Here is a 26888-nt window from a genome sequence, read left to right as displayed (position 1 = left end):
AGCCCTGCCCCACGCTACACGGTACAGCCCTGGAGATGACTGTCAGCTCCACCATCATAGCAGCAGAGCTATTTATATGAACATGTCACAAAAACAGAGTGGGCCCACGTAATATGGTGATGCAGGCCTAGTTTTATTTGGGAAGATATAGGAGTGTGTACTAGCCCAGATCCCAGATCTGTTTGTGCTGTCTTGTCTCCTATGGTCATTGTTGACAAGAGAGCACAAACAGATCTGGGACCAGGCTATGGGTGTGCTGTATATGGCTGAATTGTGTATAGGCTAGATGCTACATGATGTATGTGTGGATGAGAATATGTATGGGCCAGGATTATTTAGATGTGGACATGATTGTGTGTCGAGTATTTGTTATTGAATACATAGTTGTTGCGTGATGCTCTTTTCACCATGACATGCTATTCCTACCGGTTGTTTTGTGTTTTATTACATTGTAATTCTGGAGTGAGTCTTGAATGACCACCATCATTACAGCAGTCTGTCCGTCCGCCTGTCCGCCTGCTTGCCTGTCATGGCTGTGGTGGCTCCGAGTTCCCATGTGCTTTTCAGGAGCATTAAAATCAGGGCCTGCGGTCACTCCCTAAACACCCAAATGAACGTTTCCAATAATGATTATTACTACGGAGAATGGGATGTACTTAGTGTTTTATTAGGACTCCTATAAGCTACTGCTAAAGCAGCATCTACTCTCCCTGGCGTCCACACAGAACGTAAAGCATGACATAATACACAACATGAATAGATAAGTACATCGCAAGGACACAACTACTTAAACACTTTCATACAGTTATGCCTTCATAATCATGTGATACCTAATCGCTACTGGATGCAAATGCAACACACGAAAAACCAAAAGTGTAATAACAAGGAAGTACGTTGCAAATAGGTGGACACTTTTTTGCTAAATTCCTGTGACGTGAATAAAGCCGCCTGGTTTCTTTACTGCCCTTAATGGTTTTCCTGGGGCAAAGTATAGCCTTTTTACAGTTACCACCTGCGATCTGTTTCCTGGGGTAACATCTTAAACTTGTAGGCCTTTTGTTGCAGTTACCACCCGCTACTGGGTTTCATTAGGGAAAATGCAACATTCACGAGCATGCAAATAACCAGGACAGTGTTTCAGATGGAGGTCAACTTAAGTCCTTCACTTCATTCATAGAATGAACAGAACTTTTATCATACAAGGCTTCCCTTTCCTGCAGTCAAATTACCTTCTTTTTCATCATTACTAAAGCCAACAGGGTTCTACCTGCAACCAAAAACAGTTCTTTAAAGGGTTGTCTCCTATGGGGACAGCCGAAGTACCCTGTAGACCTTTCCTGCAGCCAATGACCAAAAGCGCCATCTTTGGCCTCATGGGTGGAATGTTTTAATAATTCATTCATTAAAAAAAATTCTTCCAAAAACCCGCCGATAATCCGGTGTTTCTTTGTCAAACGGTTTTGTTATATTTCAGTCTTCTGTGATGTATATAAAGTGTAATATTGGGATGCTATATCTGACATGGTACAGGTGTCTTCTTTTTTTTAAGCCCATAACCATATGTGTGAGGTGGATACTTCTGTCTCAAAGTAGATTTGTTTAAGACTACCGAGAAACACTCTGTGTGACCATGATTTTGCCCACTGCAGTAAAAGGTTCACGTCCTTCACCCCATTCTGCTCATAAAATAAAATGAACTAAACTATCAGACATACGGGGTTCACTTTGCTTCCTTCACTCCTGCTCGTAAAAATGAGCAAAATTCCTTGAATCTTGAGGAATGGAGGGAAGGAGAGAATAATACGAGAGAAAGAGAGAAAAACAAGTCTCTCTTGGCTCTGTGTAAGGAACACTCTGCAGGCAAATACCAAGCTAAGAAGACAAACATTAGAGTTGAGGAGAACACTGTGTTCAGCTATATCCTGTAAGGACCCGGGTGGAGGGGAGCAAGGGATACGAGGAGGGGAAAACAGAAGGAGAGAGGAAGAGGGACTGAGATGAAGGAATGCAAACTAAGGCGATGTGGGAAGGGAGTGAGTGACAGAATAAAGATACGGTTGGGATCATGCAACGAGGTAGGTTGAGGAAAAGTGGAGTTTTCCATGGAGCCAAGACAGTGTTTCCCAGATGGTTTTGCAGGACCCATTGGAGATTCCATTGGAGACCCCTTAAAAGGGAAAGGGAGAAATACTGTATCTTCTGGGTCATAAGGAGGCCTGAGTCTCACACACACAGACAGACAGACAGACAGACAGACAGACAGACAGACAGACAGACAGACAGACAGACAGACAGACAAAAACCTAGCTTCCACGGCTGCACCTGCAGTGGTCAACCAGTTCCGTTGTCCACTTATCCCCTCACTCATCAGCACCACCTAAGTCTTATCCCTTTTTTCATCCTCTCTTCTTCTCCATCCCCCTCTTCGTTCATCTATCATTGGCCTCCACCGGCTTGCTCTTTGAACCTCTTAAAAGGGGTGAGAGAGGGTGAAGGGAAGAGCTTGTGTTAAGATCAGGCTGATCACCGTCAGCGTCACTGCATGGCTATGGTGCCAACGTGAGGTGTATGATGTAATCCTTTGGAGTTTGGTTAACTGTTATCCTTAGGACTAAGAGATTTCTCTAGCTAACCAGCTGGATAAGATTCCAATTTCGTGACATTCCTGGAAACATAAAAGTGAGGATGTTCTGTTCTTTAGCTACCTTGGACCAGCCTCTATAAACATATTGATGTTTGACACAGGAAGGACATAGCACAGTCAGCACTCTCAAACACACTCAAGCTGTGTTAACTAGCTTCCAACCTAGTTTTAGCATCTTTGGCGCATTAGAACAGTTTGAAGGTGTTCCAATGGGAAGCTAAATCCATTCAGACTCCACCCCACCCCCACCCCCCACACACACCATGTTGAAGGCATCAGGGAGGGAGGCCCCAGGCTCTAGTCCTGGAGCTACTGGCGGGCGGATGGCGGGACCAGTGCGGCCTCTATAAAGCCAGCTTGTTAAATTCCTCCCCCGAGGATCACTGGAGAATGGGGATAATCAGGACCAGAGGTCTGGAACCACTCACCAGTCAATGGGCCTGGTCTGCTCAAAAATACTGTACACAACAACTTTAACCATGAGCAGACTTGGTCGTATAGATCTATGTAGCTACCTGGGAAGTGTCAGTATCTGGCACATACAGTCATCCACCTCTGACTTACGACTGTGTACCATATGTAGTCATATATATATCTACAATAACATTGTGGGACATTTACCTCAGCCTGAATGAATATAATATGGCTCCATTGCCCATCCATTGCCCATCTGTTATTATTCTTATTTTATAATACACAGCTTCACACTTGTTGAGAACATGCATCAAGGCAACTACTGTCAATGTGGATATGCCTGCATCCGTATGTACTAGATGGATCCCTCTGGATTCCAGTGAGCGAATGGAGTGTTGGAGGCTTTCCCCGTCAGATAGGCTACAGTGAATGGAGCGTTTGAGGCTATCCCAGTCAGATAGGCTACAGTGAATGGAGTGTTGGAGGCTATCCCCGTCAGATAGGCTACAGTGAATGGAGCGTTTGAGGCGATCCCCGTCAGATAGGCTACAGTGAATGGAGTGTTGGAGGCGATCCCCGTCAGATAGGCTACAGTGAATGGAGTGTTGGAGGCTATCCCCGTCAGATAGGCTACAGTGAATGGAGTGTTGGAGGCGATCCCCGTCAGATAGGCTACAGGGAATGGAGTGTTGGAGGCGATCCCCGTCAGATAGGCTACAGTGAATGGAGTGTTGGAGGCTATCCCCGTCAGATAGGCTACAGTGAATGGAGTATTGGAGGCTATCCCCGTCAGATAGGCTACCGTGAATGGAGTGTTGGAGGCTATCCCCGTCAGATAGGCTACAGGGAATGGAGTGTTGGAGGCTATCCCCGTCAGATAGGCTACAGTGAATGGAGTGTTGGAGGCTATCCCCGTCAGATAGGCTACAGGGAATGGAGTGTTGGAGGCTATCCCCGTCAGATAGGCTACAGGGAATGGAGTGTTGGAGGCGATCCCCGTCAGATAGGCTACAGTGAATGGAGCGTTTGAAGCTATCCCAGTCCAGCAGGCTATAGTGAATGGAGCGTTTGAGGCTATCCCAGCATCTGCTCCAGCCAGGTCTGTGGTGTGGGCTAGCCTGTGGGCTGTGGGACTCCAGGCTGTGGAGCGTGTCCGGTCAGGTTCAGAGGCCAGGGCTCTTGGATGTAGAAAGCCTGCTGGTCAGGACGTCTCCAGGATGTCACTTTCAGCCAATCCTTCGGAGGGGAAGTAAGGGGAAACCTGGCAGGTGTGGATGGGAATGGGGGCAAGGTGGAAAGGATATGGGGGTAGTGTGTGTGCATGGAGGGAGGCTGGCTGACTGTGACATTGGGAAGGTCTGTTATAGAGATAAAAGGCCCATTACTCCCCTCCATCCTCCTCTCCTTCCCTCTGCCAAGCCAGCCCCTTTAGAGTTGATCTACAGCTGTGGACGCCTCCTGTAGTTATGTATATATGTTATACAAGCATATTCACATTGGTTTGGCCTTCAATTACCTATTCATTTGATCAGGAGTTGTGAAGAGAACTGAGTGGAGAGGAGTCTCCAATCCATAGTTTCAGTGACATTTTTATGCATGCAAAATGAATATCATACAATGAGAAAGGACCGTTGTGTTACAAATCACATCACAAACACACTGTGGGTGACAGAGGACTTCTTTCCTGGGAAAGAAAGGCGGAAGGGGGGTTAAGGGCTCCACATGGGGAGAATCTCAATTGCATACTCCTCGTGTCCTTTCCAATGTTCCCTCTAAGCTGTGGTTGTGCGTGGGCGCGCAGCTCGCCTGGGACTGCCGCGCAGAAGAAATATCAGCCCCCGCAGAGAAGATTGAACTTCACTCAACTTTCTAGAGTTTCCCCCGCTAGATAACACTTTCAACGGTTCCCTTTACTATGGGAATTGTGATCGAATCAATGTAATATTAGCCACTTTCAATGTAACATACCGTAACAAAACAAACTATGCAAGACTTGGTATGCTAAATGAACTATGCAAGAGATTTTGTTGTAGGCAGAACTCATCAGAGTAGGATTATATTGCATTGACTGGCAAGACTCAGGCCCGTACTCTACATAGACCTGTGCGGCATAACCAATCAGAGCTGCAGTAGGGCTGTATGCAAATAGACCATTGCCATATATGGAGCTGTGCCATTCACTTTGACCTGGACTGTGTTTTCAGCATGAGCGGTCATGAGTAGATGCGCTTGTTTTGAAATCAAAGCGAAAGCTACATGTAGCCACGTGTGCACATTTGTTTATATCCTTTGCTAGTTAGTGAATTATTAGGTTATTAGCCCAGTTAAAGATAATTTGTAGTCAGCAATGGGGGAGTGATTGCTGACAGTGGGGAGGTAGATAGGCAGAGGGTAGCATAATTTGTCTAACTCTCTGTAATAATGGTATGGGAATAATTATGCATTTTATTTTGTGAAGTGGTTTCTTGCATCAAACAACACAACAACATTTTTGGTCACCTCCTTGTCTGAAGGACAAGTGGATCAACAGGTTAATGCCCTGCATGTTTTTTTCAAAAGTCTGGAATGTAGGCCTACATTGAAGACCACACATTGGCTGCTACTGTAGGCTGAACGATAGAACAGCTATTTCCATGTTAAAATGTAATGGGATGCATTTTCTCTCATTGTTTTTGATGGTAGACCACACTGATAGGCCTACACTATGGTCAAATAGCCACAGTAGCCTACTTGACCACTGAAATTAAAGCGGGCACAGCCTCAATGTTCACAATAAACGCCCCCGGAGTTGCACAGAATTTTCACAACGTTCAAGTTTGCACTCGTCAGACCTGAAATTTGCTCTGTGACGCAAAAAAAGGAGAGGGAACATTGATCCTCTCTCCTCGACTCCTTCTCAAAACCCTTTGGAGGAGGTCAGAGGGGAGGGACCTCTGGCTTTCTCATTCAATGGGTTTTGAGAAAGAGATGAGGAGAGAGAGGATGCGAGAGATCTTCCCATGGTCTCTGTTCCCTATATCACTTCCTGCGTTATCATAGTGGGTGGGATTCAGCTGGGTAACCTCTGACCTCTTACCTGTACACATTTCAGTCACTTGGAAAGGAAATACAGCTGTATGACAACATGACTAAACTACCACCACACATCATCCCATCCACACATGGTTGTCAGTGGATTCATCCATCCCCCAAATCCATCCAGCATCTGGCGGGAAGCCCCTGATGCCTCTGGGAGATGGAGTTATGTGAGGTGGAATGCTTTTGACATAATCCACAGAGCATTGAATCCAATGAAGGGAATACTAGCTACTGTATGTGTTGTGAAAGGTGCTTTGTCTTATGATGAGTTTCACCAGGGAATTAGTTTAGTCTCTAGGTATATAAATGAAATAGATTACTCTTCATTGTATGCATCCATCTTCAGTAGGGAAGTGCATATTTTCCTTTCAAGATGATTCGATACATATCTACAGTGGGGCAAAAAAGTATTTAGTCAGCCACCAATTGTGCATGTTCTCCCACTTAAAAAGATGAGAGAGGCCTGTAATTTTCATCATAGGTACACTTCAACTATGACAGACAAAATGAGAAAAAAAATCCTGAAAATCACATTGTAGGATTTTTTATGAATTTATTTGCCCCACTGTAGATACATTGGCTCCGATATGATACAGGATCGCTAAGTTTTAGTTTGAAACGATTCGCTTCGATTAGAGATTGAATCAATGCGATCCGGTTCGATGCGATACTAGTCGATGCACTGGGTGTCTGAGCCGGATCTGTCTGAGCTGACTGTGTGAATGTAGGCCCCGGAGCTAAACCATAAGGGAAGCTGGGCATCTACCACCCCACTGTCAGTTGGGGGATTGTTTTCTTTTTGTTCCTCCCCACTTTTGATTTTTTTTAAAAACATCACCCACAGATGAATTAGTTAATTTTGTGGATTAAAAGTGTTAGAGCTAGTAATGTATCCATATGCATCTTAAAAATGTGCTATGACACAGCAAAACATCAATGTACATATTTGTATTCACACCACTATTTAAGCATTCACAAAACATTTGTACATCGACCAAAAAGTGTTACAAAATTTGGATTTCACCCCCGTCTCCTAATCCAATGGTTTAGACCGCTTGGAAATTTTGACGGAGTTGGAGTGAGCTTCTCTTCTTCTCTGCTTCAACCATGCAGTGTGGGTAGCAAAAATGATTGCTGTCCTCATTATGAAATTAGCAACTTTACCCTGAATATCTATAGCTGACCATACTGATTGTTTCAAGCAAAACTACCAAAACGATTGCTGATGGTGAAGCTGAACAATCAAATTAAAACCTAATCCCTGATCAGCACGTAGCCTACCTATAGACAGATGAGAGTGGCGTCTCCGGTGGTAGCTTAGGCTACTTTTATTCAACAGCACATTTGATAAAAATAGCCTAGCAAATGACATTGTTTAACATAAAATGTCATATTGCGCAATCCATTTGACAAACATTTGAATGCTGAAGGTGACCCGCAGACGTGCCAGATTAGGAATAGGCCTACCTCTCGTTGGTCAGCGTGCGAAGCTACGCACAGTGTGCAGTTTGACTAGGCTACTGATACTGTATTGCCTGGGCTTGTTCGGCATGAAAAATGACTTGTATATATATATATATATATATATATATATATATATATATATATAAATAAATAATATTATTATGTTTTATTATTATATTATATATATATATATATTTTTTAACCTTTATTTAACTAGGCAAGTCAGTTAAGAACAAATTCTTATTTACAATGACGGCCTTCCTTGTTCAGGGCCAGAATGACAGACCTTTTACCTTGTCAGCTCAGGGAATCGATCTAGAACCCTTTCGGTTACTAGTCCAACGCTATAACCACTAGGCTACCCGCCATCCCGTATATCAATGATTGTCAACACAATTACATGCTTAGATCGACACTGAAGGAGAGGACGGAATTGTCACACAAGATGAGGTATTTTCAGAAGATAGAAAGAAAGTCATTTGAGAAAAAAATAACTTGTAACGTTTGAATCTATTGCCTGACCGGTGGATGCTACATTTGCATCGAGTTTGGTGTCGATGCGCTCATATCTTAAACATTTGAACCAGGGACCGATACATATCGGTCAATCATAACAACCCTAATCTTCAGTATTCTAGTCAGACGATGTTTGATTTGATCCAGTTAGATCAGCAGCTTTCTCTCTCTCTTCTCCCTCTAATATAATTTTCACTCTACTGAGCTGAGCTGTCCTGCACTGGCCTGGCTACACATCCACCATAGTTGCTGAAGCTAGCACAGTTCGCGTTGGCACAATAGTGTGGAAAGGGCTTAACTGTGTGCAGGCCCAGGCTTGGTAGATTGAGCCTTACTCGTGGACAGACAGGTTCAAGCCGGTCTTTCCTCACACCCCTGTTAGAATGGTGTTTAGGAAACCCAGAGAACAGGAAAGGCAGAGCAGGCCAGGGAAGAATAGAGGGATATCCCCTTACAGGGTACCCACCTTTTTCCTTCAGGATAGAGTTGGGAAGAGGGGGTATGTGAATCACACCACCTGTCTACACACACGGACTAACACACGCGTGCGAACGCATGCGTGCGCTCATGCACATGTGTGTGTCTGCCTGCGAATGTGTGTGTTGGTGTGAGACCCTCCCGACCATCCCCCGATTAGGCCGCGTTGGCCCAGTGGATTAGAGCAGGATCAATCCTGGCCGATATTTCTGCGGTCCCCTAAGAATGAGCGCTGGATGCGGCCTGTAGCCGGCGGAGCATGTAGCTTGGGGCCAGCCTGGGCTTTAAGGCTTAACTCCTCATTTTAATTACGCTTGACTAGAGAGGAGAAGTAGTACAGCAACTCAGACAAGCTGTGATTTCCTGGGCTGTGGGGTGGGGTGGGTAAATCACTGAATGCAATTACATTTCATTGGTGTAGTTGGTGTCCAGACCAGGGTAGTAGATGCAAGATAATGTGCAGGATGAATGGGCTGCAGCCTATAGAAGTTGTGTTGGATTGATTACTTTTGACATTTTCCTGTAAGATTTTGTTTGGAGAAAATAACTGTGCTAGCTGAGCTGACTGGTGTCCCTTGTTGTGATATGCAATGCCGCCCCCCAGTGGTTGTGTAAACCCACACAACAAGAACCAATCTCTCCCTCTCTCTCCAGGAGGCACCAGGGACATAGGTTCAGCTCTGACCAGGATGTGCATGAGACACCGCAGCATCGAGACTAAACTACGCCACTTCACCAAGTAAGTGGTCCACCTTCAACCCTGCCTGATTCCTCTCCCTACATCTCTGTGCATTGCTTATGGTGCTACAAGTCCTGTCCTTACCCTCCCTCTTCTTTCCTCTCCTCCCCAGTGCTCTTATGGAAGGCCTAGTCACTCCTCTCCAGGACAGGATAGAGGAATGGAAGAAGACAGTTAACCTGCTGGACAAAGACCACGCCAAAGGTGAGGGTTTATGTTAAAAGGGCTATATATATTGAATTTGATTGATTGATCAAATCAATCAACAAATGACGCTTAACTCCAGGTTGACAGCTCCTTCTCTCCTCATCAGAATACAAGCGGTCTCGCCAGGAGATCAAGAGGAAGTCCTCAGACACCATGAAGCTCCAGAAGAAGGCCAGGAAAGGTAACATCGAACCGCACCCTGTGACATGACCTGATTGGCTACTGCTAAAAACGACTGGTTACTGATTGGCTACTGTTAAAAACTCTTTCCAAAACAGGATGTAGACTAGATAGAAAATGTGTTGTACTGCTGTAGGGTAGTTACCAGCACCTAACTGGGAAATGCCACTACCTAGTGTCCTGAATGAGAAATACATGTCATGGGTTTCCAATGAGGGATAAATCAGAAATGAAAGCTATCATCCAAAAGGTTTGGAGAGTTTGGAGGGAAAAAGAAGAGGTTTATGTGTACAACTTTGATCTATTTCAATGTGTCTAACGATGACTGTGCCAACTCTAATATTGGGCTTTCTGTCTATGTTTTCTCCCCCCCTCCCCTCTTCTACCCATGCTACCTGTCTGTCTCCTCCTCTGCATCCTCACTGGCCTATTTCCCTGCTGTAGAGCTTCTAGGTATGTGTGTTATGTTTCCCCCCTCCCCCCCCTCCCCTCTTCCACCCATGCTACCTGTCTGTCTCCTCCTCTGCATCCTCACTGGCCTATTTCCCTGCTGTAGATCTTCTAGGTATGTGTGTTATGTTTTCTCCCTCCCCCCCCTCTTCTACCCATGCTCCCTGTCTGTCTCCTCCTCTGTCTCCTCACTGGCCTATTTCCCTGCTGTAGAGCTTCTAGGTATGTGTGTTATGCTTTCTCCCCCCTCCCCTCTTCTACCCATGCTACCTGTCTGTCTCCTCCTCTGTCTCCTCACTGGCCTATTTCCCTGCTGTAGATCTTCTAGGTATGTGTGTTATGCTTTCTCCCCCCCCTCCCCTCTTCCACCCATGCTACCTGTCTGTCTCCTCCTCTGTCTCCTCACTGGCCTATTTCCCTGCTGTAGAGCTTCTAGGTATGTGTGTTATGTTTTCTCCCCCTCCCCTCTTCTACCCATGCTACCTGTCTGTCTCCTCCTCTGTCTCCTCACTGGCCTATTTCCCTGCTGTAGATCTTCTAGGTATGTGTGTTATGTTTCCCCCCTCCCCTCTTCTACCCATGCTACCTGTCTGTCTCCTCCTCTGTCTCCTCACTGGCCTATTTCCCTGCTGTAGAGCTTCTAGGTATGTGTGTTATGTTTTCTCCCCCTCCCCTCTTCTACCCATGCTACCTGTCTGTCTCCTCCTCTGTCTCCTCACTGGCCTATTTCCCTGCTGTAGAGCTTCTAGGTATGTGTGTTATTGCTTTCCCCACATTTCCCCACGTTGCATGAGGCATTTCATGATAATGCTATAGTTATTATCCGGTGTGTGTGTGTGTGTGTGTGTGTGTGTGTCCTGCATCATCACGTCATTGTGTCTGACCATCCCATCTGGAGTGTTGTAGTCTGTCTGATACTGGTGTGTCCTATCAGTATTGACATACCCCTCGTCTGTGATGGGGAGTAGTGAACCATATGTAGTTCAACTAGTAATTGAACTACATTTGGCAGTAGCTTGGTGGTAGTTCACCTAAATTCAAATCAAGCTAGTGTTTTCAGTAGATAATTACTTAGTTTTGCCATGCAGCATTGTAGCTAACTACAGGAACTGCGCACTACATAGAAATATGGGAGAAGTAGGCAAGACATTCCTTTCTTTTTTGTCATCAGATCTGCCAAATTCTCACTTGAAGTTGAGTTTTTAATAGGCTAAATTACACATTCTGTTAACATCTGACTCCAGTCCAGAGTGATCTGTTTGTAGCAATTTGTAGTCTATGACGTTTCAGATTTGCATATAATTAATCACTGAGTACTTTGGATGTAGTGAACTACTTTTTCAAAGTAACTTTAGTTAAGTCAACTATATTTCTCTTAAGGGTAGCTGTAGTGGAGCTTAACTTAATTAGTAGCTTGGTAAACTATATTTTAGCTTCCCCAACACGGCCTCCTCTACACACCACTCTTGGTCATCATGTCACCATGTTTCATAATTTGTGTACAAAACTTTTTTGTTACAGTCTCTTGAGTTGAACGGTACTAGTCACTGGTCATTTCCCACAGTCACTGGTCATTTTCCACAGTCACTGGTCATTTCCCACAGTCACTGGTCATTTTCCACAGTCACTGGTCATTTTCCACAGTCACTGGTCATTTTCCACAGTCACTGGTCATTTTCCACAGTCACTGGTCATTTTCCACAGTCACTGGTCATTTCCCACAGTCACTGGTCATTTTCCACAGTCACTGGTCATTTCCCACAGTCACTGGTCATTTTCCACAGTCACTGGTCATTTTCCACAGTCACTGGTCATTTCCACAGTCACTGGTCATTTCCCACAGTCACTTGTCATTTTCCACAGTCATTTTTTCCACAGTCACTGGTCATTTTCCACAGTCACTGGTCATTTCCCACAGTCACTGGTCATTTTCCACAGTCACTGGTCATTTCCCACAGTCACTGGTCATTTTCCACAGTCACTGGTCATTTCCCACAGTCACTGGTCATTTCCCACAGTCACTGGTCATTTCCCACAGTCACTGGTCATTTCCCACAGTCACTGGTCATTTTCCACAGTCACTGGTCATTTTCCACAGTCACTGGTCATTTTCCACAGTCACTGGTCATTTCCCACAGTTGTTCAGTAACCTCTTTACATACCGAACAGAGGAGTGAATTATTACCTCATTATCTCATTATCTATAGGGCACTAAAAGCATTGCGGAAATCTAATTTCCTCTGGTTTTAAAGATCCTAGCACTCCTCTATCTTAGACATATAGGCTGTGAGAACTGGTTAGAAACGGAAGTGGAGCCAATTACCCCTTATCTATTTTCCTAGCTTGCCTCCACCTAGAAGGGGGATTTATCACTTTGTGTAGATGAAGTATATAAAGACTGTGTCATTTGTAAATGAACAATATACTCCCCAGGTTCATCCTGAGAGAGTGATTTTCCTTGCAATTGCTCAAATAAACCTCTTATTACTGATAATGAGTTGTAATGAGTTTTCCTCAACAATAAGGCTGTCTCATACATGGCGGCTGAATATGTCATCAGTGTTGTATTTACCTGTGCTAGTAAACCATGTTCATTTCAGGATCTCCATCCATATAATTTGTTTTTTTTGGTCACATACACCAGATATGTACAGTGAAATGTGTTGTTTTACAGCGTCAGCCATAGTAGTACAGCATCCATGGAGCAAATTAGGGTTGTGCCTTGCTCAAGGACACCAACAGATTTTTCACCTTGTCTGCTCGGGTATTCAAACCAGCATCCTTTTCCTGACTGGCCCACCGCTCTAACCCACTAGGCTACCTGCGGAGTTGTTGGTGCTAGTCTCGTTTAAGATATGTGCTGTAGTTTCGTCCCATTCTCATTGACGCGTATCATTTCAGTGCAGTGTTGTTTGTCAATGGTGGTCTGTCCTACGGTACACCGGCAGGCCCAAACCTGGCAGAGGGTTCTAAACACCACTCTTTTCTTCTCCTCCTCCTCTCTCATTTCATCCTCATCCTCTAACCATCTTATCCAATGCCCCTCATCCCCGGGTACCCTGTTCTTTCACTATTGACCCCTCCCTCTGCTATCCCCTGCCCCTTACCCTTTCTCTCGTCTTCCTCTTTTATCTTCCCTCCTCTATGTACTCCTCTCTCCCCCCCGCCCCTTCTCAGGCCGGGGTAACCTGCGTCCCCAGCTGGACAGTGCCATGCAGGACGTCAGTGACCTCTACCTTCTGATGGGGGAGACCGAGAAGCAGGCGGTGCGCCGGGCCCTCCTAGAGGAGAGGGGGCGCTACTGCTTCTTCATCAACCTGCTGAAGCCTGTGGTGGTGAGCACAGATCTAGGATCAGCCTATCAAAATCCAAATCCTTAGCTATTATAGGGAAAACTTCACACACTTTAGATCAGTCTGTCGTTGTGAGAGGGGAGGATGATGATAGAGTTGGCTGGGGTGGGTGCTGGGGCATAGATCTAGGATAAGATTACACTCCCTAAATCTTAACCTTAACCAGTATGCGGGAAAACCCTGCCTGATTGTAGATCAGCGTATGGTGTTGAGAGAGGAGGATTGCTGAGATACCAGGGCGGGGTGAGCTCCCGGGAGAATTTGCCTTGGCTTTAGGCTAGAGTTGCAAAAATACATTTCTTTAGTAGGCAATTGGCTTCTCAAACTTTTCCCGACCACACAGGTTTAAACTTTATATGGCCTGCATATGGTCAGACCATACTTAGATCAGAGTCTAGGTGCAACTGCATTCTGTGCACAGTGGAGTTGTTTGGTGGTCTTAACTTTCATGTTAAATTTATTTTTTTGTCACAGTTATTTCAGTTAGTCTTAAATAATGCACATGTTATGTCTTTGTGTGTTGCTGAGCGAACGGTCATGTTGTTGCTCCTCTTCAGAATGGAGAGATAGCCATGCTGGGAGAGATCACACACCTGCAGGCCATTGTTGATGACCTCACTGTGCTCACTGAAGACCCACACAAACTGCCCCCGGCTAGTGAGCAGGTAATCTCCAACATATACACAAAAGAACAAGACTTTCCTTACGCAAGAAATCAGTCTTGCAAGCAAACATGCTTAACCAGTAGCACAACATGTCAAACAGTGAATGCACTTAGTGTAGGTTTTGCTTGCCTAAACTCTCTCTTCTCTCTCTCCAGGTGATCGGCGACCTGAAGGGTTCAGACTACAGTTGGTCCTACCAGACCCCTCCCTCCTCTCCCAGCAGTGCTGCCTCCAGGAAGAGCAGTATGTGCAGTATCCTCCAGATGCCAACTGTCGGTGCCCATCGTCTCAGTAGTGTCTCCTCCCATGATTCAGGGTTCATTTCTCAGGATGCCAACACCCACTCCAAGCCCCCCTCGCCCATGCCCTCTGACATCACCAGCCAGGTAGACACTCCTCGGAGTCAGTCAGTCTCTAGGCTCCACTTCAGGTTCTCTTGTCACGTTCTTGATAATCAAACCTTTGGAGTATGAAAATGCACAGACCTGGGTTGAAATACATGTGTATTTGATTATTTGTTATTTAAATACTTATGTTCTGTGTATTTCAGTATTCAAATAATATGTCCAGAGTCTAATACTTCTATTTATTAGTATTTATTTTCAAATAATTTCCTAAATACTTACAGTTGAAGTCGGAATTTTACATAATTAGGTTGGAGTCATTAAAACTTGTTTTTCAACCACTCCACAAATTTCTTGTTTACAAACTATAGTTTTTTAAGAAAGTCGGTTAGGAAATCTACTTTGTGCATGACACAAGTAATTTTTCTAACAATTGTTTACAGACAGATTATTTCACTTATAATTCACTGTATTACAATTCCAGTGGGTCAGAAGTTTACATACACTAAGTTGACTGTGCCTTTAAACAGCTTGGAAAATTCCAGAAAATGATATCATGGCTTTAGAAGCTTCTGATAGGCTAATTGACACCATTTGAGTCAATTGGAGGTGTACCTGTGGATGTATTTCAAGGCCTACCTTCAAATTGTGCCACTCAAATTGTGCCTCTCAGTGCCTCTTTGCTTGACATCATGGGGAAATCAAAAGAAATCAGCCAAATTGTAGACCTCCACAAGTCTAGTTCATCCTTGGGAGCAATTTCCAAACTTCTGAAGGTACCACGTTCATCTGTACAAACAATAGTACGCAAGTAAAAACACCATGCAGCCGTCATTCCGCTCAGGAAGAAGACGCATTCTGTCTCCTAGAGATGAACGCACTTTGGTGTGAAAAGTTCAAATCAATCCCAGAACAACAGCAAAGGACATTGTGAAGATGCTGGAGGAAACGGGCACAAAAGTATCTATATCCACAGTAAAACGAGTCCTATATCAACATAACCCGAAAGGCCGCTCAGCAAGTAGTAAGGTCATTGTTCCAAAACTGCCATAAAAAGTCAGCCTGCAGTTTGCAACTGCACATGGGGACAAAGATCATACTTTTTGGAGAAATGTCCTCTGGTCTGATGAAACAAAAATAGAACTGTTTGGCCATAATGACCATCGTTATGTTTGGAGAAAAAAAGGGGGAGGCTTGCAAGCCGAAGAACACCATCCCAACCGTGAAGCACAGGGGTGACAGCATCATGTTGTGGGGGTGCTTTACTGCAGGAGGGACTGGTGCATTTAAAAAATAGATGGCATCATGAGGATGGAAAATTATGTGGATGGAAAATTATGTGGATATATTGAAGCAACATCTCAAGACATCTCAAGTTAAAGCTTGGTCACAAATGGGTCTTCCAAATGGACAATGACCCCAAGCATACTTCCAAAGTTGTGGCAAAATGACTTAAGGACAACAAAGTCAAGGTATTGGATTGGCCATCACAAAGCCCTGACCTCAATCCTGTAGACATTTTGTGGGCAGAACTGAAAAGGCGTGTGCAAGCAAGGAGGCCTACAAACCTGGCTCAGTTACACCAGCTCTGTCAGGAGGAATGGGCCAAAAGTCACCCAACTTACTGTGGGAAGCTTGTGGAAGGCTACCCGAAATGTTTGACCCAAGTTAAACAATGTAAAGGCAATGCTACCAAATACTAATTGAGTGTATGTAAACTTCTGACCCACTGGGAATGCGATGAAAGAAATAAAAGCTGAAATAAATCATTTTCTAAACTATTATTCTGACATTTCATATTCTTAAAATAAAGTGGTGATCCTAACTGACCTAAAACAGGGAATTTTTATTGTGATTAAATGTCAGGGATTGTGAAAAAAATGAGTTTAAATGTATTTGGCTAAGGTGTATGTAAACTTCTGACTTCAACTGCATTTCAAATACTATTTTCAAATGCATGGGAGTGTATTTTAATCTGTGTATTTTCAAATACTTTCATGTGCATTTCCAAATGCATTTTAATTCAACAACTTGTCTTTCCAAGTAAAAATATGTAACTTCCATATGTCTTTAAAAGTAATTGAAATATCCTAAATAGTATTTGAACCCAGGTTTGGTAACGTGAGAATCCTTTTTTATCCTCTTTCTGGCTGGTATGTGTTATTACTTATACCATCAAGCCTGTTAGATGATGCTAGAGTTTTCCTCCTTGATATACTATGAATTATTGTAGCAGATGGCTGTTAATATTTCTCTGTAAATAGAATGGGAATCAGGGAGGGAATCTGATGCAATCTTCCAAGGCAGAAGAGCAATATTGTGTGATGGTTTGTTGTAGAAGAGTAAATAGTACCTTGAGTCATATTCTTTCCCCTCTTTCCCCTTATTTTCCCTCCCTCTCACTCACTCTCCTCCTCTTTTCTCAATCTCACTCACTTCTTGTCACTCTTTTAAACTATTTCACCCTTTCTCCATCTCTCCCACTACTCTTCTCTCTCCATCTCTCTGATTCCATCTACAGAAGTCCACCAGCTCAGCCTCCTCTGAGGCATCAGAAACCTGCCAATCTGTCAGTGAATGCAACTCTCCCACCGCGGTTAGTACACAGACAGACAGACAGACAGACAGACAGACAGACAGACAGACAGACAGACAGACAGACAGACAGACAGAAGCTGTGTGACATAGCTATGGCTTAAGAGGCCCAGAGGGATCTTGCTATAGTATGTGATGAACACGATGACTCAGACATGTCTGTCCATTCCGCAGTTTGGCTCGGGCTCATCCTTCGGTACCTTCCGCCCCGCTCTCTCACACACTGGCTCCATCAGGCCTCTCTCTGTCATACTTCCTGGGTCCCCCACATTTAACCGCTCTCCTGGATCCAACCCCCCCTCACCCATCTCAAAGGTTCCTAGCTGGAAGGTTTGTTTTAATTTGCTGCTTTTCCGTTTTAATCTTTTATTTGCTTAACTGCTTTTTCCTTGGCTTTAACAACTCATTTGCATAACTCATGATGCATAATATCTTCAGGATCCATTCTGTTGTTGAATTCCGCTTTCAAATCTCTCATGCCAAAGATTTGCTAAGCTGAGCGGACTTTGCTAAACTCATTGTAATAAAGGACTCATGCTTAGGGCTGAGATCTATTTGTGTAGACAGCACAAGCAGATTTGGTACCATGCTGTTAGAATTTAACTTCTTCATGGACCCTCATACTGCTTCCATTTTACCACAATGGAAAGACTTCTGAACTGCTGAATGATAGACATGTCCGATCCAAGGGTACATTGTTTAGTTAATTTCGTCATTACCTCAATAATACTGCCACAGGATTGGTCTAAAACCAGTACCTATGAGCCCTCACTGGCTACCACTCTGCAGCAAAGGAGAGAGTCATTGGACAGGATGAGGGAGCAGGAGGTTCCTTCCAGTCCTAAAGGGTTCTCTGGGATGCACCCAGACACTCATAGGTCCAGGATGGCCCAAGCTACTATAGCAGCCAAGGTAATGATGAGCACACATTGGATGCAGTAACAGTACTCAACAATCAGCATGAGTTGTTGAGATGTAGATTTTAATGTTTGCCACTACTACTGTTGTACGGTAATGTGAGTCTCCTCTCTCTTCTCTCTCTCTCTTTTTCTTTCTTTCTCATTGCGTGCGTGTGTGTGTGTGCGCGCACAGCACGGCGGTGAGGCCATGTCCCCAGCAGCCAGTACACTAGCCATGGTGCTGACCCGTGGTCTCAGTATAGAGCAGCAGAAGAATAGCAGGGAATCTCTGCAGTACTCCAGTGGCTACAGCACCCAGACCAACACACCCTGCTGCTCAGAGGACACCATCCCCTCACAGGGTAACATACTCTGATCAACACCAGATAACAACACGTATCCCTTCTAACAGTAATACCTGAAATTGTATAGAAAATCCAATAGGATCCGGCTGTCTCATTCTCTCTGCTGTTCTCAGGGTCTGACTATGAGTGCTACTCTCTGAACGGGGACGCTGATACCAGCAGGGAGGCTGACTTCGACAAGTCCTCCACCATCCCACGCCACAGCAACATCGCCCAGAACTACCGCCGCATGATCCAGACCAAGAGGCCGGCCAGCACCGCCGGGTTACCCGCCGGAGTGAGCCCTCCTGGTGGTATGCATGGAGTGATTTATGGGGGTGATGGAGGGCGTGATGGGAGGCACGGAGCCATCACCTCTGGAACAGCCACCATCCGCCGGACCCCCTCCTCCAAAACGGGGGTGAGACGCACACCATCCACCTCAGGCCCCATCGCCATCCGTCCCCCCATCGTTCCAGTCAAGACCCCCACGGTGCCAGACTCTCCTGTCTACTCCCCCTGTTACTCCCCCAGCTACTCTCCCAGCCTTATCCAGAGCATGGGCAGCGAAGAGTACCTGTATGGGGACGAGACTCCATCCAGCGCCTTGGAGTACATGAAAGCCTCCCCCAAGCGGCTGAGCCTACCTGACACCACCGCCTGGAGCTCCGGAGGGGGGCTGGACCAAAGTGTCTATGCCCAGCAGCCCCCTGGCATGACAGGCCTCAGCCTAGAGGAGGACCCCCAGCTGGCAGCCAACCGCCACAGCCTGGTGGAGAAGATCGGAGAGCTCGCGGCCAGCGCCCACGCCCTGGGCGAGGGTCAGTTCCCCTTCTCCTCTCTGGACCCTCTGCCAGCGGACCCAATGGGTACCAACTCTGGAACCCAACACCCACAACAACCACCACACAGACCCCAGGAGGGCGTGGACATGCTGGTGTCCATACGGAGAGGTGTGAGGCTCCGCAAGGCAGTCTCCAACGACAGATCAGCCCCCAGGATACTGCAGGATACTGCAGCAGCATCCAGGATACTGCGGTAGTATCTACTGGGACTGACCACAGAACTGTGGTGCCACTGCAAGCTCTAGTAGTGAAATGAATGAACACTCATCTTCGACAGGAAAAGACTGCATGAAATGAAAGGGAAAACGAGTGTCAATGTGTAAAGATTCAATGAATGGCCATGGGTGGCCAATGGACAAATTTCACGTAATGAATTGCGTACAAATGTATTTTTATGTCGTATTCCTACTTCCCATGTTGTCTGTGGGCTTAGTGGCTGTGGTTGTCTATTCCCTCTGTCTCCTAATGAATCAGCCAAGGCACCTTTCCTTTAGACTCAGTGATCAGGGCCTGTATTCACAAAGTGTCTCAGAGTAGGTGTGCTGATTCGTGTATAATGAATCTATAATACAATTATATGGACAATGGTGCTGAGTGATTAGTGCTTTTTGAGGTCTGTTTGGTTTCGGTTCGATTATATATACAGTACAACTACTCATTCAAGGGTTTTTCTTTATTTTTACAATTTTCTACATTGTAGTATAATAGTAAAGACATACAAACTATGAAATAACAATTGCCTTGATGACAGCTTTTTTTCTTCTTTTTTTCTCCCCAATTACATGGTGTCCAATTGTTTAGTAGCTACTATCGCTACAACTCCCGTACAGGCTCGGGAGAGACGAAGGTTGAAAGTCATGCGTCCTCCAATACACAACCCAACCAAGCCACACTGCTTCTTAACACAGCGCGCATCCAACCCGGAAGCAAGCCACACCAATGTGTCGGAGGAAACACTGTGCACCTGGCAACCTTGGTTAGCGTGCACTGCGCCCGGCCCGCCACAGGAGTTGCTGGTGCGCGATGAGACAAGGATATCCCTACCGGCCAACCCCTCCCTAACCCGGCTGACGCTAGGCCAATTGCGCGTCGCCCCACGGACCTCCTGGTCGGTTATGACAGAGCCTGGGCGCGAACCCAGAGTCTCTGGTGGCACTGCCCCACCCGGGAGGCCCTTGACCACTGCCCCACCCGGGAGGCCCTGGTTGACAGCTTTTTAATGAAGACATTGTCACATCGTTTGTAATAAATGGACCAAGATGCAGTGTGGTATAGTTCCATTCTCTTTATTTTTAAGTGAAACTCAAAGAAAACAATAAATGCAAACCGAAATGCAGGCAACCATACATAGTCAAGATCCCACAAAGCACAAATGGAAAAAGGCTCCCTAAATATGATCCCCAGTTATTGACAACGATAAACAGCCGCCTCTGATTGGGAACCATACCAGGCCAATATGGAAATATAATCACCTAGTCACACCCCGACCTAACCAACATAGAGAATAAAAAGCTCTCTATGGTCAGGGCGTGACAGACATCAACACTAGGAAATAACACATATGGAATCATGTAGATTTTAAATTTTATATTCTTCAAAGTAGCCAACCTTTGCCTTGATGACAGCTTTGCACACTCACTATTTTAGTAGTTCTTCAAAGTTAATAAGGCATACTTTTATGACTGCTGAATACCAACTATCAAACACTTAAATGATGTATTTTCAAGAAAAAATACCTCATGAAGCGAGAGCTCTCTCTCGATCACACATTAATCTGTCTCTTTTACGTAGTTGGCGTAAAAGAAACAAACCGGACCAGTAGGCGCTCAATGGATTATGGTCATTGTAGTTCATGTTTTCTGAGCTTAACAATGTAGAATATTGGCCTGTTGGACACTACTACAACATCACAGAGTTCGGGCTTGATCTGATTGTTCTTTAGAGAAACTGCATAATGTGTGCATTGAGTTTACAGAAAACTGAACAAAATGGGCTTCAAATAATTGAACCAATGTCTGTCAGTTTAGTTGTTAAAATACGGAAAAATAACTGAAATGTCAGTTAATCACTCAGCACTAATGGACAAGGATGATTTTATCCTAGATCAGCACTCCTACACTTAAATGCTATATGAATATGGGCCCAGGAGGTAATTTCAAAATGGCGGTTGAATGCTGTGTCTTATTGTGTGTGTACTAACACAGCCATCTGTTGTCTGAAAGTGACAGAGCTAAGTTGCTCTGTGAGCCTGTCTGTATGTTATGTTGTGTATTATTATACTGATGTATGTATTGCCGTTTGTATCATAAGCTGAACACCAATGTATGTTACATATCGGAGAAATGTAAAAGTCATGTAAAATAGGAGCGATGTGGCAGTGGTTTTATTGCTGTACTGTACTACTCTACCAATTTATTCTGCAATTAAACCAACCTTTTCCTGTAGAGGGATGTTGCCCTTTATTTTGAGTCTGAGATTTTATATGATGCACAACAACGGATTGAGGTTTTACAGTTTTTATGACATCCTATATGCTAATTGAAAATCCAAGCAAGTATAGTTTTCTTATGGAATTGTTATTAGGCTATGTAGTAGTTTAGATGAAGGAGCAAAGGGTGAAAAGAGCACATGGTTACTACGTTTTAGCTACTTTGTAACTACTTAGCATGTTAGCTAACCCTTCCACTAACCCTAACCTTAACCATTTTAGCTAACCCTAACCTTAACCTTTTAACCTAACTCCTAACCTTAACCCTAACTCCTAGCTTAGCTAACGTTAGCCAGCAAGCTAAGTTAGTGTTAGCCACGTAGTTAACGTTAGCCACACCAAATTGGAATTCGTAACATACAGTACCAGTCCAAAGTTTGGACACACCTACTCATTCAAGGGTTTTTCTTTATTTTTTACAATTTTCCACATTGAAGTATAATAGTGAAGACATAAAAACTATGAAATAACACATATGGAATCATGTAGTAACCAAAAAAGTGTTAAACAAATCCAAATATATATTATATTTGAGATTCTTCAAAGTAGCCACCCTTTGCCTTGATGACAGCTTTGCACACTCTTGGCATTCTCTCAACCAGGTTCACGAGGCAGTCACCTGGAATGCATTTCAATTAACAGGTGTACCTTGTTAAAAGTACATTTGTGGATTTTCTTTCCTTCTTAATGCGTTTGAGCCAATCAGTTGTGTTGTGACAAGGTAGGGGTGGTATACAGAAGATAGCCCTATTTGGTAAAATACCAAGTCCATATTATGGCAAGAACAGCTTTTCTTGAAGACAGGAAGGTCAGTCAATGCGGAACATTTCAAGAACGTTTAAAGTTTCTTCAAGTGGGGTCGCAAAAACCATCAAGAGCTATGATGAAACTGCCTCTCATACGGACCGCCACAGGAAGGAAGACCCAAAGTTACCTCTGCTGCAGAGGATAAGTTCATTAGAGTTACCAGCCTCAGAAATTGCAACCCAAATAAATGCTTCAGAGTTCAAGTAACACACACATCTCAACATCAACTGTTCAGAGGAGACTGTGTGAATCGGGCCTTGTTGCAAAGAAACCACTGCCAAAGGACACCAATAAGAAGAAGAGACTTGCTTGGGCCAAGAAATACAATGGACATTAGACAGGGTGAAATCTGTCCTTTAGTTTGATGACTGCAAATGTGAGATTTTTGATTCCAACCGGCGTGTCTTTGTGAGACAGAGTAGATGAACGGGTTCCCACCGTGAAGCATAGACGAGGTGTGATGGTGTGGGGGTGCTTTGCTGGTGACACTGTCAGATTTGTTTTAGAATTCAAGGCACAAATAACCAGCATGGCTACTACAGCGATATTCCATCCCGTCTGGTTTGCGCTTAGTGGGACTATCACAGGACAACGACCCAACACACCTCCAGGCTGTGTAAGGGCTATTTGACCAAGGAGTAATGAATGCTGCATCAGATGACCTGGCCTCCACAATCCCCCGACCTCAACCAAACAGAGATGGGTTGGGATGAGTTGGATCACAGAGTGAAGGAAAAGTGCCAACAAGTGCTCAGCATACAAAGGAACTCCTTCAAGACTTTTGGAAAAGCATTCCAAGTGAAGCTGGTTGAGAGAATGCCAAGAGTGTGCAAAGCTGTCAAGGCAAAGGTTGGCTACTTTGAAGAATCTCAAATATAAAAAATATTTGGATTTGTTTAACACTTTTTTGATTACTACATGATTCCATATGTGTTATTTCATAGTTGTGATGTCTTCACTATTATTCTACAATGTAGAAAATAGTTTATTTTATTTTTTATACTTGAATGTGTAGGTAGGTCCAAACTTTTGACTGGCACTGAATATGTTTTGTAAATTAGTAACATATGGTATATTTAGCAAATTCTTAACATAACATACAAATTATAATTCATAACATATCATCCGAAATGGATGATGGACATCCATAGCATACAAATGGTAACATATCATGCTAATTGGAGTGTCTCGGCTCTACATACAGAATGATACGAAATGCGCTGAGATCAAGTTGGCCATTTTGATAGGATCTATGATAGGATCTATGATAGGATCAAGTTGTTTCTCTTGAGCTGTAATTTCGATCAACTAGAGAGCAGTCTCTTGTCAGGTGGTACATGTGTTTAACTTCACAGGTAAACAGGTAGCAATCATGCATGTTTGAACATGAGATACATGTTGATGCTACTCACAAGATTACTCTACTACAAACCATCACCACATCAAAAAATATACAACTCTTGACATTTGAAATAGCCAATACAGATGGGCTCTCCCTGACAGGACACTATGAGACTGAGCACTTAATAATAACCAGAGAGGCTGCGATATGTTGACTGGACTGAAGGTGGCGCCAGACACCTTTCATCTGCTTTTTGAAGCTTGGCCGAGTGGGCGAGATTTTAAAGCCACAAGAAGAGGACATCCAGAGAGACAAGCGTGGACGGTGGACGATGGACATTCCGAAACTTGGCAATCTATCTTCCTATATGGCTTAACAAATGTAGTAAAAAATATTAGTCCGTTTCTCCCGCCTTCATCCAGAGAATGAATTATACAATAGAATTATACAATAGAACATATTCTAATGATCTCGCCTTCGTATGATGAATGGGACATTCTGGAAAGTATTTCATCTGTTTGTATACGCATCAATTCTTTTTAATCTGAATAGTACATCATTATTTAATTCCCACATCTACCATCTCTCTCAGATAAATACAATATCTGAGATATCTGAGATAGACGTCTAGTACTGATGATATTTTCAGTTCATTTTTAATGACATAATTATCTCCCAGCTCCTCTGATAGTAGAGGAATTCATTTAGTGAACTAGTAGGATAGCATGATTCTGTCAGAGCGGCAACAAGGTCTCCTTTTAATCAATTATTATTTGTGAGTGTAATCACTTGGCTTGGGACTCAAGCTCTTCTAATCAGTATGGCCATAAGAGAGCCTCTCCGTTGAGCTTCACAAGAGACCCTGTTGGCGCAAGGCCTTGTGTGTGTTTGTTAGTTAGAACCAGCCTATTAGGCAGACAATGTTGTTGCTATCATTTACAATGACATAGACCTTATGCTATTCTCTGGGCTTCCTTCGTGACTAAATGTCTTTGAGATGGAGGAATGTGAAGAATATATTCTCTCACACACACACACACACACACACACTGGAAAACCATCCAACAATAAAACTTTCACTCATCACAGTCTGTTCTTTGATACTTCGTTGCAGAAGATGATAGTGTATATGACGACCCCCCCATGATAATCGAGAAACGTAAACTCGATTTTGAGTATGATGCTCTGTTCATAACTAATGAGTATCTTCTTAACCGTTCATTAATGCACAATGATCACTTCTATGCCGTTACAGTGTAGCTGAAGTAGTTCACTAGGTGGTCCCTTGAGGGAGGCTTACAGCTCTGGGCTAATTAGCAATAGTTGAAATATCCTTATTTATACAGATTCTTTATGGCTACAGTAGCTACAGTAGTTTCCCAAGGCTTTTATTCAGGACTAATAGCCTGAAGAGCTACAAGCACAGGAATACTACTTAGTGTGCGTATGTGCAGAGTCAGTATGAATGTATGTGTATGGAATGTGTGTGTGAGCAAATGAAGTGTGTGTGTGTGTGTCTGTGTGTGTGTGCATACATGGACCTGTGTGTCAAGATTTTGATCGTATGACTTAATTTGCCCTTTTGTTATTTAACAATTATTATTATTATTAAGTTATACAATCAAAATCTTGACACATAGGTCCATGTATGCACACACACACACACACACACACACACACACACACACACACACACACACACACACACACACACACACACACACACACACACACACACACACACACACACACACACACACACACACACACACACACACACTTTGTTTGCTCACACACACATAACATGCACACACATTCGTACTTACTCTACACACACGCACACTCACTCACGTAAAATCATCATGTAAACTGCTACTACTCTGTTTATCATACACTGAGTGTACAACAGTAGCGGTGCGTGGGAAGTCAAGCCAGGGGGAAAAAGCCATATTACAACCTATTTGTTGTGATAATTGTGTTGTTTACCCTATAACCTGTTAGTTCATATGCCTTGTCACCGTGATATATAGGCCGGGGTGAAAGTAAATGCAAAAGAAAACTGTAGGCTACTACACCACTTTTTACCATTACCGCATGTCATAGGCATGAAACATGAGAGAATGGACTTGAAAATGGGTGGTATTTCCTATACTTCAAAATGCAATGTGGTTAGACGTGAACACAGAAAAAGGCAGAGATGAGTGGCCGACACCGTACAAAACATTAAGAACACCTTCCTAATATTGAGTTGCACTTCCTCTTTTGCCCTCAGAACAGCCTCAATTTGTCGGAGTATGGACTCTACAAGGCGTTGATAGAATTCCACAGGGATGCTGGCCCATGACTCCAATGCTTCCCACAGTTGTGTCAAGTTGGCTGAATGTCCTTTGGGTGGTGGATCATTCTTGATACACACAGGAAACTGTTGATTGTTCTTGACACAAAGCGGTGCACCTGGCACCTACTACCATACCCCATTCAAAGGCACTTAAGTATTTTGCCTTGCTCATTCACCCTCTGAATGGCACACATACACGATTCATATCTCAATTGTCTCAAGGCTTAAAAAATCCTTCTTTAACCTGTCTCCTCCCCTTCATCTACATTGATTGAAGTGGATATCACAAGTGACATCCGTAAGGGATCATAGCTTTCACCTGGATCCACCTGTTCAGTTTATGTAATGGAATGTGCAGGTGTTCATAATGTTTTGTACACTCAGTGTGTATGCTGATGCCTAGTCACCCTACCCCTATACATATCTAACCCTACCACGCCACTATCCCTGCACATTGTAAATATGGTACTGGCACTGACCTTGGAACTGACCTTGTGTATAGGCCACTTACTTTCTCCTGTTCTTCTTATTTATATTTCTTGTGTGTTTTTATTCTACTTGACGTATAGTAGTACTGATATAAACTACTGCATTTTTGGGAAAGAGCAAGCAAGAAAGGCATTTCACTGTACTAATGCACGTGACAATAAAAAACAGAAACTTGAAACTTTTCCTTTGAGGAGTGGGACAGGGAATCTA

At 43.9% G+C, this 26888-nt stretch overlaps 1 protein-coding gene across 3 annotated transcripts in view; it reads left to right on the top strand.

Moving 5' to 3' along the window:
* The window catches only part of mtss1la (MTSS I-BAR domain containing 2a), a 35074-nt gene extending 13416 nt beyond the window's left edge, over window positions 1-21658 (top strand). The window contains exons 4-14 of one of the 3 annotated variants that reach the window (XM_052474815.1): window positions 9248-9332; window positions 9445-9536; window positions 9646-9720; window positions 13347-13504; window positions 14080-14187; window positions 14343-14573; window positions 17053-17127; window positions 17301-17456; window positions 17916-18038; window positions 18219-18387; window positions 18504-21658. In XM_052474815.1, the coding sequence (XP_052330775.1) occupies window positions 9248-9332; window positions 9445-9536; window positions 9646-9720; window positions 13347-13504; window positions 14080-14187; window positions 14343-14573; window positions 17053-17127; window positions 17301-17456; window positions 17916-18038; window positions 18219-18387; window positions 18504-19411 (2180 nt within the window). In that variant the 3' untranslated portion in view covers window positions 19412-21658. Of the gene's footprint in view, window positions 1-9247; window positions 9333-9444; window positions 9537-9645; window positions 9721-13346; window positions 13505-14079; window positions 14188-14342; window positions 14574-17052; window positions 17128-17300; window positions 17457-17864; window positions 18039-18218; window positions 18388-18503 lie in introns of all 3 variants that reach the window. The other 2 variants (XM_035798278.2, XM_035798281.2) reach the window with 2 other exon arrangements.
* The last annotated feature ends 5230 nt before the right edge of the window (window positions 21659-26888 follow it).

This window comes from Oncorhynchus keta, chromosome 22 (genome assembly GCF_023373465.1).
Source record: "Oncorhynchus keta strain PuntledgeMale-10-30-2019 chromosome 22, Oket_V2, whole genome shotgun sequence".
Lineage (NCBI taxonomy): Eukaryota > Metazoa > Chordata > Actinopteri > Salmoniformes > Salmonidae > Oncorhynchus > Oncorhynchus keta.
Note: the sequence above shows the minus strand (reverse complement) of the source record. Positions and strands in the feature narration are given on the sequence as shown.